The sequence below is a fragment of the Hippopotamus amphibius genome, chromosome 6 (genome assembly GCF_030028045.1).
Source record: "Hippopotamus amphibius kiboko isolate mHipAmp2 chromosome 6, mHipAmp2.hap2, whole genome shotgun sequence".
NCBI lineage: Eukaryota > Metazoa > Chordata > Mammalia > Artiodactyla > Hippopotamidae > Hippopotamus > Hippopotamus amphibius.
Genome location: NC_080191.1, coordinates 118,927,245 through 118,940,778, shown reverse-complemented (window position 1 = coordinate 118,940,778; position 13,534 = coordinate 118,927,245). Strand labels below are relative to the sequence as shown.

General features: G+C 35.1%; 1 protein-coding gene across 7 annotated transcripts in view; it reads left to right on the top strand.

Moving 5' to 3' along the window:
• The window catches only part of PIK3CB (phosphatidylinositol-4,5-bisphosphate 3-kinase catalytic subunit beta), a 186,630-nt gene that overhangs the window by 124,451 nt on the left and 48,645 nt on the right, over window positions 1-13,534 (top strand). For all 7 annotated transcript variants that reach the window (XM_057738334.1, XM_057738336.1, XM_057738338.1 and 4 more), the window contains 3 exons: window positions 365-461; window positions 3,067-3,197; window positions 5,621-5,671. In XM_057738334.1, coding sequence (XP_057594317.1) covers window positions 365-461; window positions 3,067-3,197; window positions 5,621-5,671 — 279 coding nt within the window. The remainder of the gene's footprint in view (window positions 1-364; window positions 462-3,066; window positions 3,198-5,620; window positions 5,672-13,534) is intronic.

Sequence of the window (13,534 nt, the reverse complement as noted above, 5' to 3'; positions counted from 1 at the left end):
AATTAAGATTTATGTAGACTGAAAGCTCTTAAAACATATAATCTGACATTATATCCCACACATTTTCATGAATGATTATAAATTCCTCATCATTTGCAATAGCTGCACAATAAATATTCTGTAGTTTGGTTATTCTGTTTTATTGTGAAGTAGTAATTGGCTTTTAGGATTTTCTTTTACCATTATAAAGATGTTGAACATCTTTCCACGTACATCTTGTTTTTATATTGGATAATTTAGGGGGAAATCATCTAGAACTCTAGAAACTTCTGGAACCAACATTATTGAAGCAAAGAGCATGTGCGTGTTCACACCTTAAAAGTACATGCTTAGCATATTTATGCAATGGTATTTTTTTCAACAGCATTATCCTGTAGCCTGGGTAAATACGATGGTTTTTGACTTTAAAGGACAGTTGAGATCTGGAGATATAATATTGCACAGCTGGTCTTCATTTCCTGGTAAGATTTATATCCTAATCCTTACGGTTAAAGAGTAATTTTAGGCATGTGGACTAGTTAACATTTCTTTATGACTCACTTTTTTTTTTTCAGTCCAGCGGAGAAACCATCTTTTCATATTTTTATTATTTATTCTAAAACAGATTACTAAAGATTATTTTAATATATTTAAAAGTGATTTTTTCCTGAATATATTTTGATGAATATTTTCTCATTTTAAATGTTTTTATAGGTTTTTTAGAAATTCTTCTAAGGAACAGTGTATGCTTTATAACAGCCTCTATTGTTCCGAGATGTACTAAATTTCTACTTCTACACTGGAAGGAACATTCACTAACATTAACTAACATGGAATGGATAGTAAAGCACTTATTCTTTAGTTGGCTTTGGCTTGAAATTTGAGCTAATAGGAACAGCTTCCATACACCTATATTTTCATATACTGTTCGGAGTACCTCTGTGTGGTAAATGGCTTTAACCCATTTTACAGAGGATAAAAGGAAAGCTCAGTGAGAAGTCAGTCAGTCTTACGTATTTGGTTCAAATCTAGGATTTGTACAAAAGATTGCTTGACTCTTCCCATTGTTCCTACTGCTTTCCCAAATGTTGGAAATTTTTAGTGTTATCTTTGCATTGTAAGTGTTCCCCCCCCCCCCATCTTTATAGTTGGTCAATATATTTAGTAAAATTGTGAACTTCCTTGCATTTAAAAATTATTTTGTGGGTAACAAACATTTAAACATGTTCTTAGTAGTTGCTACCTTAGAAATTGTTTTTGGAGAATCAGTTATCCACGGACATATTCTAATGTCCTAATATTTGTGTATATTCTTTTATTCCTACCTTTTCCAGCATATACCTCCAATAATTTTCACTAATCATGTTATTCCCCAAATATAGGAGAGCAGTGTGCATTTACACATTTCTTAAGAGGAACTGTAGTCTCACAGAGTAAAAATATTCATTTCAGCAGTATACTTTTTTGAAAATCTTCATTTAGACTCACACATGTTCTACAAAATCAGTAAGCAATTTGACTGATATTTTTAGAAAAATTCACAATTTTTGGCAATTAACTTAGCATACCATAGACCTGAATTTATTTCTAACAAAATATTAGAGATATTTGTTCTGCAAGTTTTGGTTCTAGAATTCCATTTATCCTAGTAGGAGCAACCAGAAACACAGGAACTACAAATACTTTAACTTCTAGAGTTTCTAGGTCATCATTAGAAGGTTTGTAATCATATTTATTGGTAGATTTTGTATTGCCAGAATTCTTCATGTATATAGCAGAAAAAACAAATATAAATTTCTACTTTTCTCCCTGTTCTTAAACAAAATAGCATATTCTGTGCAGTGTTCTATTCTCCTTATGTTTCGGGCTGATAATACTAAAATGCTACACTTGACTTTGGATAAGTTGCATTTGATAGGACAAATAAGTATAATGCTGTTAGATACCACAAATATAGGATATTAATTTGCTGAGAAATCAGCTTTAGGAGTGTATAAATGATGAGAATTCCTTCAGTCCAGGTCAAAATGTAACCTGAGATTTGCGAGTATTAAACAAGGTAAGCAAAGGATTGATTAAGGAGCTGAAACTTGTAAATACTTTATAAAGATTTTCTAGCTTTGGGAGATAGTTCTGAGTGTGCATACTACCTGGACATTAGGCCTGGAAAGAATGTACTTTTATCTTTTATTTCCTTAGGAAGTACAAAGGAACAACTATGCAAAAAATCAGTTATAAGAAAAGAGAAATTAGTTTGGAGTGGGGAGACTTTAATTTGTACTACTAACTCTGTTTTCTCAGAGTTTAAATGTCTCTTCACCAGTTTACTTCTCTGTGAAATGAGAAAGTTATATGAACTCCAGGGCTTAAGATAGCATTGAAATTCTGATTCCCGTGCGCAATCTGTGAATGGACCATATTTAGGGTGGTAGAGAAGAGGAAGCAGTGCCAAAGGAATGCCATTGATGATTCTCAAAATATCAGTTTGCGTACTGTGATGACCATGGAAATAAGAACATACGTGATTAAGAAACTGGTGTATAGTAATGAAATAATAAAAATTCCTGTGGACCACCTAATTTTGATGGAACGAGAGCAGTTCCAATTTTTAATTGAGAATCAAGATTGAGAATACTTGAACAAATTTGAACAAAGAGGTGAGGTAGCTATTAATTTTGTTAACTTTTCCATTTTAAAGGTGTATGTAAACTCACATTCAAATTTTGTGCCAAGCAGAAGTAGAGACACATATGTAGAGAACAAACCTATGGACACCAAGTGGGGAAAGCAAGGAGGGCTGGCGGGGAATGAACTGGGAGATTGACATATCAAATTGTACACTCTAAATATATTCAGTTTATTGTATGTTAACTGTATCTCAATAAAAGTTCTTAAAAAACAAACAAAAAAACAACAAATTTTGTGCCAAGCATTAAGAAAAGCAGAGGCTTACTAATATTATCTGCCAAACATCCCTTAGATGGCACACTTTTAAAGTAATTTTCATGATTGAAATCCATTAAAATTTTGTTATATTTTAGTTTCAAAAACATTTTCCTAAGAATCAAAATTATTTGCATGTTTTAGATGAACTTGAAGAAATGTTGAATCCGATGGGAACTGTTCAAACAAATCCATATACTGAAAATGCAACAGCTTTGCACATCAAATTCCCGGAGAATAAGAAACAACCTTATTACTATCCTCCCTTTGATAAGGTAAGCTAATTATTTAAAGGGCCTCTATGTATGAAATAATTGAATTTTTAGTTCTCAGCTCTATATGTTTATTGTTTAAGCTCTATATGTCTATTTCTCTTTTAAGATATCATATACATTTACAGCTTGGTTCAGTAGAATGACCACTGAGCAGGAAGCCAGCTCTGTTTAGTACTGGCTTTATCACTGACCAAGTGAAACATGGCATCTCTGGAGTTCAGATTCCTCATTTATAAAACGAGGAAATCATAATTGTTCTCTGAGGTCCTTTTCAACTTAAAAGGGCTGTAAGTGCATTCATATGTAACTCTAAACATGTGAAATTTGCAGTGAAACATGCCCAGCATGTTGGTTCAGGTTAAAGACAATCACTGCTGTATTAGAGTTGGTATTCCAAGAACAGATTATTTATGTTGAATATTATTATTAGTAGGACTTCCTAAGGTGCTATTATTTTTGTAGAATTTATAGCAAGGGCTTCCATTTCTAAACACATTCCTTACTGTACAGGCTGCATGTCTTGGGGATACGGAGAGTGTTTGGTGGGGGTTGAAAATTGGGCTGTGATAATTTACATGCTAAGAGAGCTGAGATGTCATATGTTTTATCTCCAGGTTTGGCATCTTTTTTTCAGGTGTGATTGATGCTGATTTTTGTGAGGAAATCTTTGAGCAAATTCTCAGATAGTAAATAAGAAGTTTATTTTATTTACTTAATCCATTTGAGACCAAGCTGCCTTTAAAAATTGATTAATTATACTAAAATTTCAGTTAATCTACTTATACACTTAATTGTATTTTAACGTTCAGCACTACGAAATTTAGAGTAGATTTTACATGTAGTATGTAAATTTAATGTAACTCAAATGTTTCTTCCTTTACTTTCATTTTAATTGAATTTTATCTACCTTAAAAGTAATTTTTCCTTTCATTTTCTTCTAAAATGTTTTTCAAATCAGTAATAACCAACCAAATTAAAATTTGTGATTATTACAGTAGAAATCTCAAATATGTCATGAACCATATACCTTAGTGTACACTGAGTAGAAGGTGCATTTTGATGCATCTATTACATTTATGCCATGGCTTTTATTCCTTTTAAAATAGGAATTTATCCATAAGCTGTAGCTACTTGTGATACAGTTAATAGACTGAGCTCTGACTTTTTTTGTGTTCAATTGTGGGATGTGTTCAACAGTCATTTATAGTTTCTCTTGGATCAAATGAGATGCGTTTTGAAGTGGTTTTACAAATATAACATCTTGTGCAAATTTAAGTATTTTTAATCTAATATTTTAAGAGTACCCCAGTTTCTTTAAAATGTTCTATTTCAGCATTGTTGTCAACAGAGTCGTCTACAGCTGGTCACTAAACTTTCCTTTTGGCTTCCTGATCCCTTGGAGTGTCTGTCTTTCAAGATCTACTTGGGATGGAGATTGTAGTCTTTAAATATTGGTTTTCTTTTAATTGTACTGTTTTATATATGATTATTTAAAATAACATAATGCAGATATAAAAAGTGAAAGTTCCTTGTATTTTTATTTAATGTTTTTGCTGTATTCACTCATATACATTTTGCTTTTCAAATCACTTTTATGGTTATTGCATAATTTTAATAACTTATAATCTCATTTTATCACATAATAACCTTGGACTTCCCAGCGTTCCAGTGGTCAAGACTTCGCACTTCCACTGCAGGGGGCTTGGGTTCGATCCCTGGTTGGGAACTAAGATCCCACATGCCACGCCATGTGGCCACAACAACAACAACAATAACAAAACAACCTTATGAAATAGAATGCAAATTCCCAATGCATTTCACACATAAAGATATGATTAGATTATCTCTGGAGAATCTGTTAACTCAGTAACTGGGTATGGATCATCGGGTCTTTTCACCCAACTGAGCCTTCCCAGTAGACTAGTGGGTTTCCCATCCTTTCAAGAATCAGAGCCTCTTTTTAACTTAATGAATTTAAAAAATATTTATAGGTTCTCTCTTGACATCACTTATACTTTTGTTATCCGTTAATTTAGAAGAAAACATGACAAATGACAAAAACTTATTCTGTGTTTAGTAACTCTTACATGCCTTTGTATTTTCTTAACCAGAAGACACTTACCTATATTAAAAATTTGTTCACATACACAAGTCACTGCTTATTTTATCTATAGACAATCCTAGTATACCCTGGGAGTTAACATTCCTTTGTAGTAATACCATTGCTTCCTGATTGTCAAGAGTTTGAAGATTGGGAATCACTGCATAATACCATTTTGCATTTAAAGTTCATGCTTACGTTATAACCACAGAAATGCCAGATTGTATGTAGCTCCTTATAGTCTATGTACAAGTGTAGTCATTTACACTTATTTTACAAATACAAGAGCCAAATGTTAATTTTTAAAATTTTTTTTAAACAGATTATTGAAAAGGCAGCTGAAATTGCAAGCAGTGATAGTGCTAATGTATCAGTAAGTATCAAGGTTTTAAAATAGCCCTTATTACAAAGTTGTGCTCATCATTAGTTTCTTTCATGTCATTTACGGTAATGAACTTGCAGAAGACCATCCTCATATGCAAGAGCTGTCTGAGTGTGAGTATGTACATGCTGATATTTTGTTAAATGGCAGCTATTTGTGGTTGCTCTGTGTTCAGTGGTAAGCCCTTTACTGTTAAAAGCACAGGTTCAGCAGCTAGTCTGTAAGGGATGCTATGACACTTGATAGATTAACAGTACCATCTTTAAAAATATTATTCAGTTGAGTGAGGAGGCTGTAATTTTCTTTATTTCTCTGATGTAACAGAGCAGATATATTCAAGGCACGTTTTGCAGTGCTAGGGACCCAGGTTTCTTGCATCTTGGCACTCTTTCACGTTACTATGTAGTTTCCGTCTCGTTTAACGTTGGTACTTCAGCTTCGTACATTACAACCTTCCAGCCCGCAGAAACAGGAAAAGCAAGACTAGAGCCCACACCCATTTTTTTTGAGGCTGTCATTAATGTGCCTCATTTCTGCTCACATCTCATCAGCCATAACATAGTCACATGGCCATACCTAACCATAAATGAGGCTGGGAAATGTAGTCTTTAGCTGGGCAGTCATGTGCTTGGCTAAGAGTAAGAGATTTTAGTTAATAAAATAAGAAGGGGAGAATGCGTATTGAGAGACAAATAGCAGTCTCTGCTACACACACCATTCCCATTGTTTCTGCCCAAAAGACTACAAAACAGATTATTTAGTGTGCAATGTATATGATATTTCTACCACTTGTACTTTTTAATTTAATTTTTTGACTTTCACTTTAAGACTTTGCTGTGTTTCAATCTGATATTTTCTTTTCATGTCATCAGTTTATAGCTTTCAAGTGACTTAAGTAATGCTATTCTATATAGAATGGTAATTAGATAGAAGCCAGGAGGCAAATGGAGTTAATGTATATGCTTTTGTTATTTGCACAGAGTGAAAGCAGTATTTAATGTTGGCTAGTTGGAGAAACATCTGGCCCAGGCTGTCTTCTTTTTTTCCCCCCTTTTTTTTCCTTCTCTTTTTCTCTCTGTTTTAATTGAAGTACAGTTGATTTACTGTGTTTTAGGTGTACAGAAAACTGATTCAGTTTTATATATATATATTTTTTCAGATTCTTTTCCATTATAGGTTATTACAAGATAATGAGTATAGTTCCCCTGTGCTGTACAGTAGGTCCTCACTGATTATCTATTTTATATATAGTAGTGTGTATCTGTTAATCTCTAAGTCCTAGTTTATCCCCTCCACCTTTCCCCTTCAGTAACTGTAAGTTTGTTTTCTACGTCTGTTTCTATTTCTATTTTGTACAGAAGTTGATTTGTATGTTCACTTAGTTAATCTCTAGGTTCATCCGTGTTCCTGCAAATGGCATTATTTCATTCTTTTTTAAAAAATTTATTGTATTGAAGAATAGCTGATTTACACTGTTGTGTTAATTTCTACTCTACAACAAAGTGATTATTATACATATATATACACATATTCTTTTCCATTATGGTTTATCACAGGATTTAGAATATAGTTCCCTGTGCTATACAGTAGGAATTACTTCATTCTTTTATGACTGAGTACTATTCCATTGTGGGAATACACACACACACACACACACACACACACACACACACACACACAGAGCACATCTTCTTTATCCATTCATCTGTCGATGGACATTTAGGTTGCTTCGTCTAGGCTGTTGTAAATAGTGCTGCTGTGAACATTGCTGTGCATGGATCTTTTTAATCTTTTCATCTTTTCTGGGTATATGCCCAGGAGTGGACTAGTTGGATCATATGGCCACTCTATTTTTAGTTTTTTAAGGAGACTCTATACTGTCTTCCATAGTGGCTGTACCAATTTACATTCCCACCAACAGTGTAATAGGGTTCCCTTTTCTCTGCTCCCTTTCTAGCACTTCATTGCTGCGCGCAGGCTTTCTCTAGTTGTGGTGAGCAGGGACTATTCTTCATTACAGTGTGCAGCCTTCTCATTGTGGTGGCTTCTCTTCTTGCAGAGCACTGGTTCTAGGCTTTTGCAGTTTTGGTGCATGGGCTTAGTTGCTCCGCAGCATGTGGGATCTTCCCAGACCAGGAATTGAACCCGTGTTCCCTGCATTGGCAGGTGGATTCTTAACCACTGTGCCACCAGGGAAGTTCTTCCAGCATTTATTAATTGTAGACTTTTTGATGATGGCTGTTCTGATTGGTGTGAGGTAGTACTTCATTGTTGTTTTGCTTTGCATTTCTCTAATAAGTAGAGATGTTGAGCATCTTTTCTTGTGTCTGTTGGCCATCTGTATGTCTTCTTTGGAGAAATGTCTGTTTCAGTCCATTTTTTGATTTGGTTGTTTTTGATATTGAACTGTATAGGCTGTTTGTATATTTTGGAAATTAATCCCTTATTGGTTGCATCATTTATAAATATTTTCTTCCATTCTGTAGGTTGTCTTTTCATTTTGTTTATGATTTCCTTTGCTGTGCAAAAGCTTCTAAGTTTAACTATGTCCCATTTGTTTATTTTTGCTTTTGTTTCCATCACTCTAGTTGACTGATCCAAAAAAATATTGCTGTGATTTATGTCGAAGAGTGTTTTGCCTATGTTTTTCTCTAGGAGTTTTATAGTACCATTTTGAATTTATTTTTGTATGTGGTGTTACAGAATGTTCTGATTTCATTGTTTTACATATAGCTGTCTGGTTTTCCCAGTGCCACTTATTGAAGAAACTGTCTTTTCTCCTTTGTTGTAGATTGACCATAAGTGTGTGGGTTTATTCCTGGGCTTTCTGTCCAGTTCCGTTGATCTATGTGTCTGTTTTTGTGCCAGTACCATACTGTTTTGATTATTGTAGTTTTGTAGTGTAGTCTGAAGTCAGGGAGCATGATTGACTCACCTCCGCTCTTCTTTCTCAAGATTGTTTTGGCTGTTTCCCCAGGCTGTCTTCTGCTTTACCATTAGAATCCTCCAGAATTTCCTAGCCCTGCTGTGCAAGTTATCTGCTACTACAGATAGTTTAAGAGTACAGTTGACCCTTGAACAAAACAGGTTTGAACTGTGTGGGTCCTCTTATATACAGACTTTTTTTCATTAAATACGTACTGTAATACCACATATCTGTAGGTTGGTTGAATTCATTCATGCAGAATCTCAGATACAGAGTATCAACTGTAAAATTATACATGGGTTTTTTGACTGTGCAGGGTGTGCCTCTAAACCCCATGTTGTTCAAAGGTCACATGTAATTCTCTTTAATGAAATAAGTTTATTACAAGTGTACACTTATCAGCTTGTCTGGCAATTACTGAAACACGTAATTACAGTTTAAGAGATAACAGTTATATAGGCGTATCTTCATTCTCATGCCTGTTTGTAGTTATCCTTTATTAGTTTTAATATTGCTCCTTGAACATCAGAAGCATAAATTAATTTTTATTTTTTCTGCTATGATGTACTGCTGTCTTACCTAAACCAGAGAGTCCCCTTCTTACTAAAGATGCAATATTCTTGCCCAGGTTTGATGTACCTTTTTTTTTTTAATGGGCACATAGTACAATTAATAAATTGTGTGAAACTGAAAATGAAAGTTTTTTTAATAACCACCACTTAACCTTTCTCCCAGAGATAACTTTGTGAACAGGTTAGCTTTGTGTGTAAATACCTATATGTTTAAAAAATATATGAGATCTTTATATATATATATATATATATATATATATATGGTTTATCCCTTTTTCATGTAATGCATTTTATCAATCTTGTCATGTCTGTATGAAGAGCTCCAGTCCTCTCTTTATAAAGCCTTGTTAACATTTCCTGGCATTAATTATTGGTGGCCATTAGTCATTAAATATTCATACCTCTACTGATGGATGTTTTGCTTATTTCCAATTATTCTCCACCAAAGCTGTGTTGCAGTGAATATTTTGTACTTCTTTATAAATGTTTGTATTTTGTAGGATGGATTCCTAGAAATGAAATTATTGATTGAAAGGTATGTTCCTTTTTAATAACATTTCTGCCAAATTGCATACCCTAAAGGAGTTAAGAGTTACAACCCACCAACACTGTGGGAGAGTTTCTATCTTTTTGCATTTCTGCCAGCCCTTTTAATATGTTGATCCAGTGAACATAAAAATTGTGTCACATTATTTTAACTTGTAACCACTTATTATTAGTCATGTTGAAGTTTGTTTCTTTTTCCTTTTTCAAATTTTCTTTATATTTTGAAAGATTTATGTTTATCCCTTTTTCCTGGCTGTAATGTCACCTTAGTTCTCTCTGAGGAATTAAATAATCTTGTTTTTGAAGTGGTCTTACTTCTTCTTTTGGCATCTTTCTTCATATGGGTTTTTCTTAATGTTTGGTGATTCTTAGTTTAGCTCTTTTGTACTTGTGCCTGCCTGGTTGTTTGCTTATTCACTGTGACCTGTGTTCAATATCTGTGAGAGTTAAGGTAGACTGTTCTGACAATGAGTCTTTTTTTTTTTTTTTTGAATAAACTTTATTTATTTGGGCTACTCTTGGTTGTGGTGCACAGGCTTCTCACTGCAATGGCTTCTCTTGTTGGGGAGCATGGGTTCTAGGTACTCGGGCTTCAGTAGTTGTGGCACATGGGCTTAGTTGCTCTGCAGCATGTGTCATCTTCTTGGACCGGGGCTCGAACCTGTATCTCCTGCATTGGCAGGCGGATTCTTAACTGCTGCACCACCAGGGAAGTCCTGACAATGAGTCTTATGTATGTGAAGATTTCCATACCTTCTGAGATCAGGTGGCTCCCTAGAACTCAGTACCCATGCTTCTTACCTCAGTCTAGGGCTGATCCCATTGCTGTTTTAGCTCAGCACAGAGCAAACTGATCAAAGCAGCTGCTCCATGTGCAGATCCTTTGATAACTCCCCTGATGATTCCCCCTGGCCTCCTCTCATTCCTTGTATCCTCTGATTCTGAGCTGGAATGCCCCCTGAAACTGTGTTTCTCACTACCACTTGAGTCTCAGCTGATCTGATCCCTGATCCTATCTGCTTTCTCTCATTAAAGGATTTCTATGTTGGCACTTTCCCTTGTATCCAAGAACTGTTACTGATAAGCATTTTAAATACTTACTGTATACTTCATGGTCTTTTGAATAAAAGGAATAAAGAGAACTAAGTTCTCATTCCACGGTTTTAATCGACTCTTCATATATCTGTCAAGAGCACATTGCATTCCTTAATAAGATCATGATAAGTTGACTTGTTGAATATGTACACACATACACAGTTCATTTGTGAATTTACCAATACCTTACTAAGGGACTTAAACCTGCTCTGGGAATTTAAAACAGTTTTTTTTTTTTTAATTGTGGTAAAATACACATAAAATTTACCATCTTAATCATTTTCACATGTACAGTTCACAAGTGTTAAGTATATTCATACTATACTTAAAACATTGTTATGTAACTGATGTCCAGAACTTTTTAATCTTGCAAAATTGAAGCTCTGTATCCATTAAACAACTCCCTATTTTCCCTTCCCCTCAGACCTTGGCATCTACTGTTCTATTTTCTGTCCCTATGAATTTGACCATTCCAGAAACCTCATATAAATGGAATCATACAGTATTTTATCTTTTTGTGAATGGCTTATTTCACTTACTGTAATGTCTTTAAGGTTCATCAATGTTATATCATGTGTCAAAATTTCCTTCCTTTTTAAGGCTGAATAATTCTCCATTGTGTGTTTGTACCACATTTTGTTTTTCCATTCATTTATCAATGGACCCTTGGTTTGCATCCACATTTTAGCTGTTGTGAATAATGCTGCTATGAACATGAATGTACAAATATATTTTTGAGACGTTGCTGTTAATTCTTTGGGTATATACCCAGAAGTAGAATTGATGGCTCATATGGTAATTCTGTTTCTCACTTTTTGAGGAATTGGCATTGTTTTCCACAATGGCTGTACCACTTTACACTCCCACCAACTGCAAAAGGATTCCAGTTTTTCCATATTCTTCCCAGCACTTCTGTCCTTTTGCTGATGTTAAGCCTAATAGGTGTGTGTTGGCATTTTTTAAAACAGGTGGTTGCCAAGTTTCGTGGGTCTGTAGAATAGGAAAAGAATGTGGTCTTTGTGCATTGTAATTATTGAATTGGCAGGGACTTCCCTGGTAGCGCAGTGGTTAAGAATCTGCCTGCCAATAAAGGGGACATGGGTTTGATCCCTGATCTGGGAAGACCCCACATGCCGCGGAGCAGCTAAGCCTGTGCTTTCTTAGTTGTCTCAACTCGTGGGAGGTTGTTTCTGGCATATAGTAAGTAGAGTTTAGGGGTTGCTAAACTTTCTACAACATACAGGACCATCCTCCTACAACAAGATAGCATGGGGGTTGAGAAACCCCACTATAATCTAAAACATCTGTGTTATAAAGTTTGTCTTATTTTCTTGTTGCAAAAACTCGGGTAGAAATAGAGACCCAGGTGTAGAGAACAAAACATATGGACACCAAGTGGGGAAAGCGGGGAGGGTTGGGGGGAATGAATTGAGAGATTGAGATACCAAATTGTACACTCTAAATATATGCAGTTTATTGTATGTTAACTGTATCTCAATAGAAGTTATTTAAAAAATAAACAAATAAATAAAATACTGTAAAAAAGAAACTCAGTCACAAAATCTTAATGGCCGGTTTTGTGAATGCAGATGATGACTCAGACTCAGAGGCTCTGGGAATCTACCTAGAATATTTTCTTTTCTTTTTCTTTTTTTTTAATATTTATTTTATTTATTTATTGGCTGCATTGGGTCTTTGTTGCTGCACACGGGCTTTCTCTAGGTGCTGCAGGCGGGGGCTACTCTTCATTGTGGTGTGCAGGCTCCTCCTTGTAGTGACTTCTCTTGTTGTGGGGCATGGGCCCTAGGTGCGTGGGCTTCAATAGTTGCGGCACGTGGGCTCAATAGTTGTGGCTCACGGGCTGTAGAGCACAGGCTCAATAGTTGTGGTGCATGGGCTTAGTTGCTCCGTGGCATGTGGAATCTTCCCAGAGCAGGGCTCGAACCCATGTCCCCTGCATGGGCAGGCGGATTCTCAACCACTGAGCCACCTAGGACGTCCTAGAATGTTTTCTTAGTAAATGATTTAGAGTCTTTACAGCCTTCAGTTTTAGGGAAGGAAAGAGCAAACATTTTTTTAAAAAATTTCAAACTTACTGAAAACTTGTGAGAAGAGTACAAAGAATTTCCATATAGCTTTCATCCAGCTTCCCCAACTGTTAACATTTTACCACATTTGTTTTATCATTGCATGTGTGTGTGTGTGTGTGTGTGTATGCATTTCTTCCTGAATCATTTGAGATGAGGTGGCATACATCATGCCATTTTATCCTTTAATTCTTCTGTGTATATTTCCTTAAAATAAGGATAGTCTCATACTTAACCAAAATCAATTCATAAAAATCAGGAAAATAACATTAATAACACTTCTGTTATCTAATTCACACCTTCCATTCATATTTAGCCAGTTGTCTCAATAATGTCCTTTATAGTTCCAGGATCCAACCCAGGATTACTCGTTGCATTTCTTTGACATGTGTCTTTAGTTTCCTTCATTCTAGAACAGTTCCTCAGTCTTTCCTTATCTTTTAATGACTCTGATGTTTTTTAAGAATACAGGCCAGTTACTTTGTAGAATGTCACTGTTTGGATTTGCATAATGTTTTGTCATGATCAGATTGCAGCTATGCATTTTTAGTGTGAATACATTGAAGTGGTGGTGTGTTCTTAACTGCATTTTACTCAAAGGCAAACAATGTCAACTTGTCCCATTACT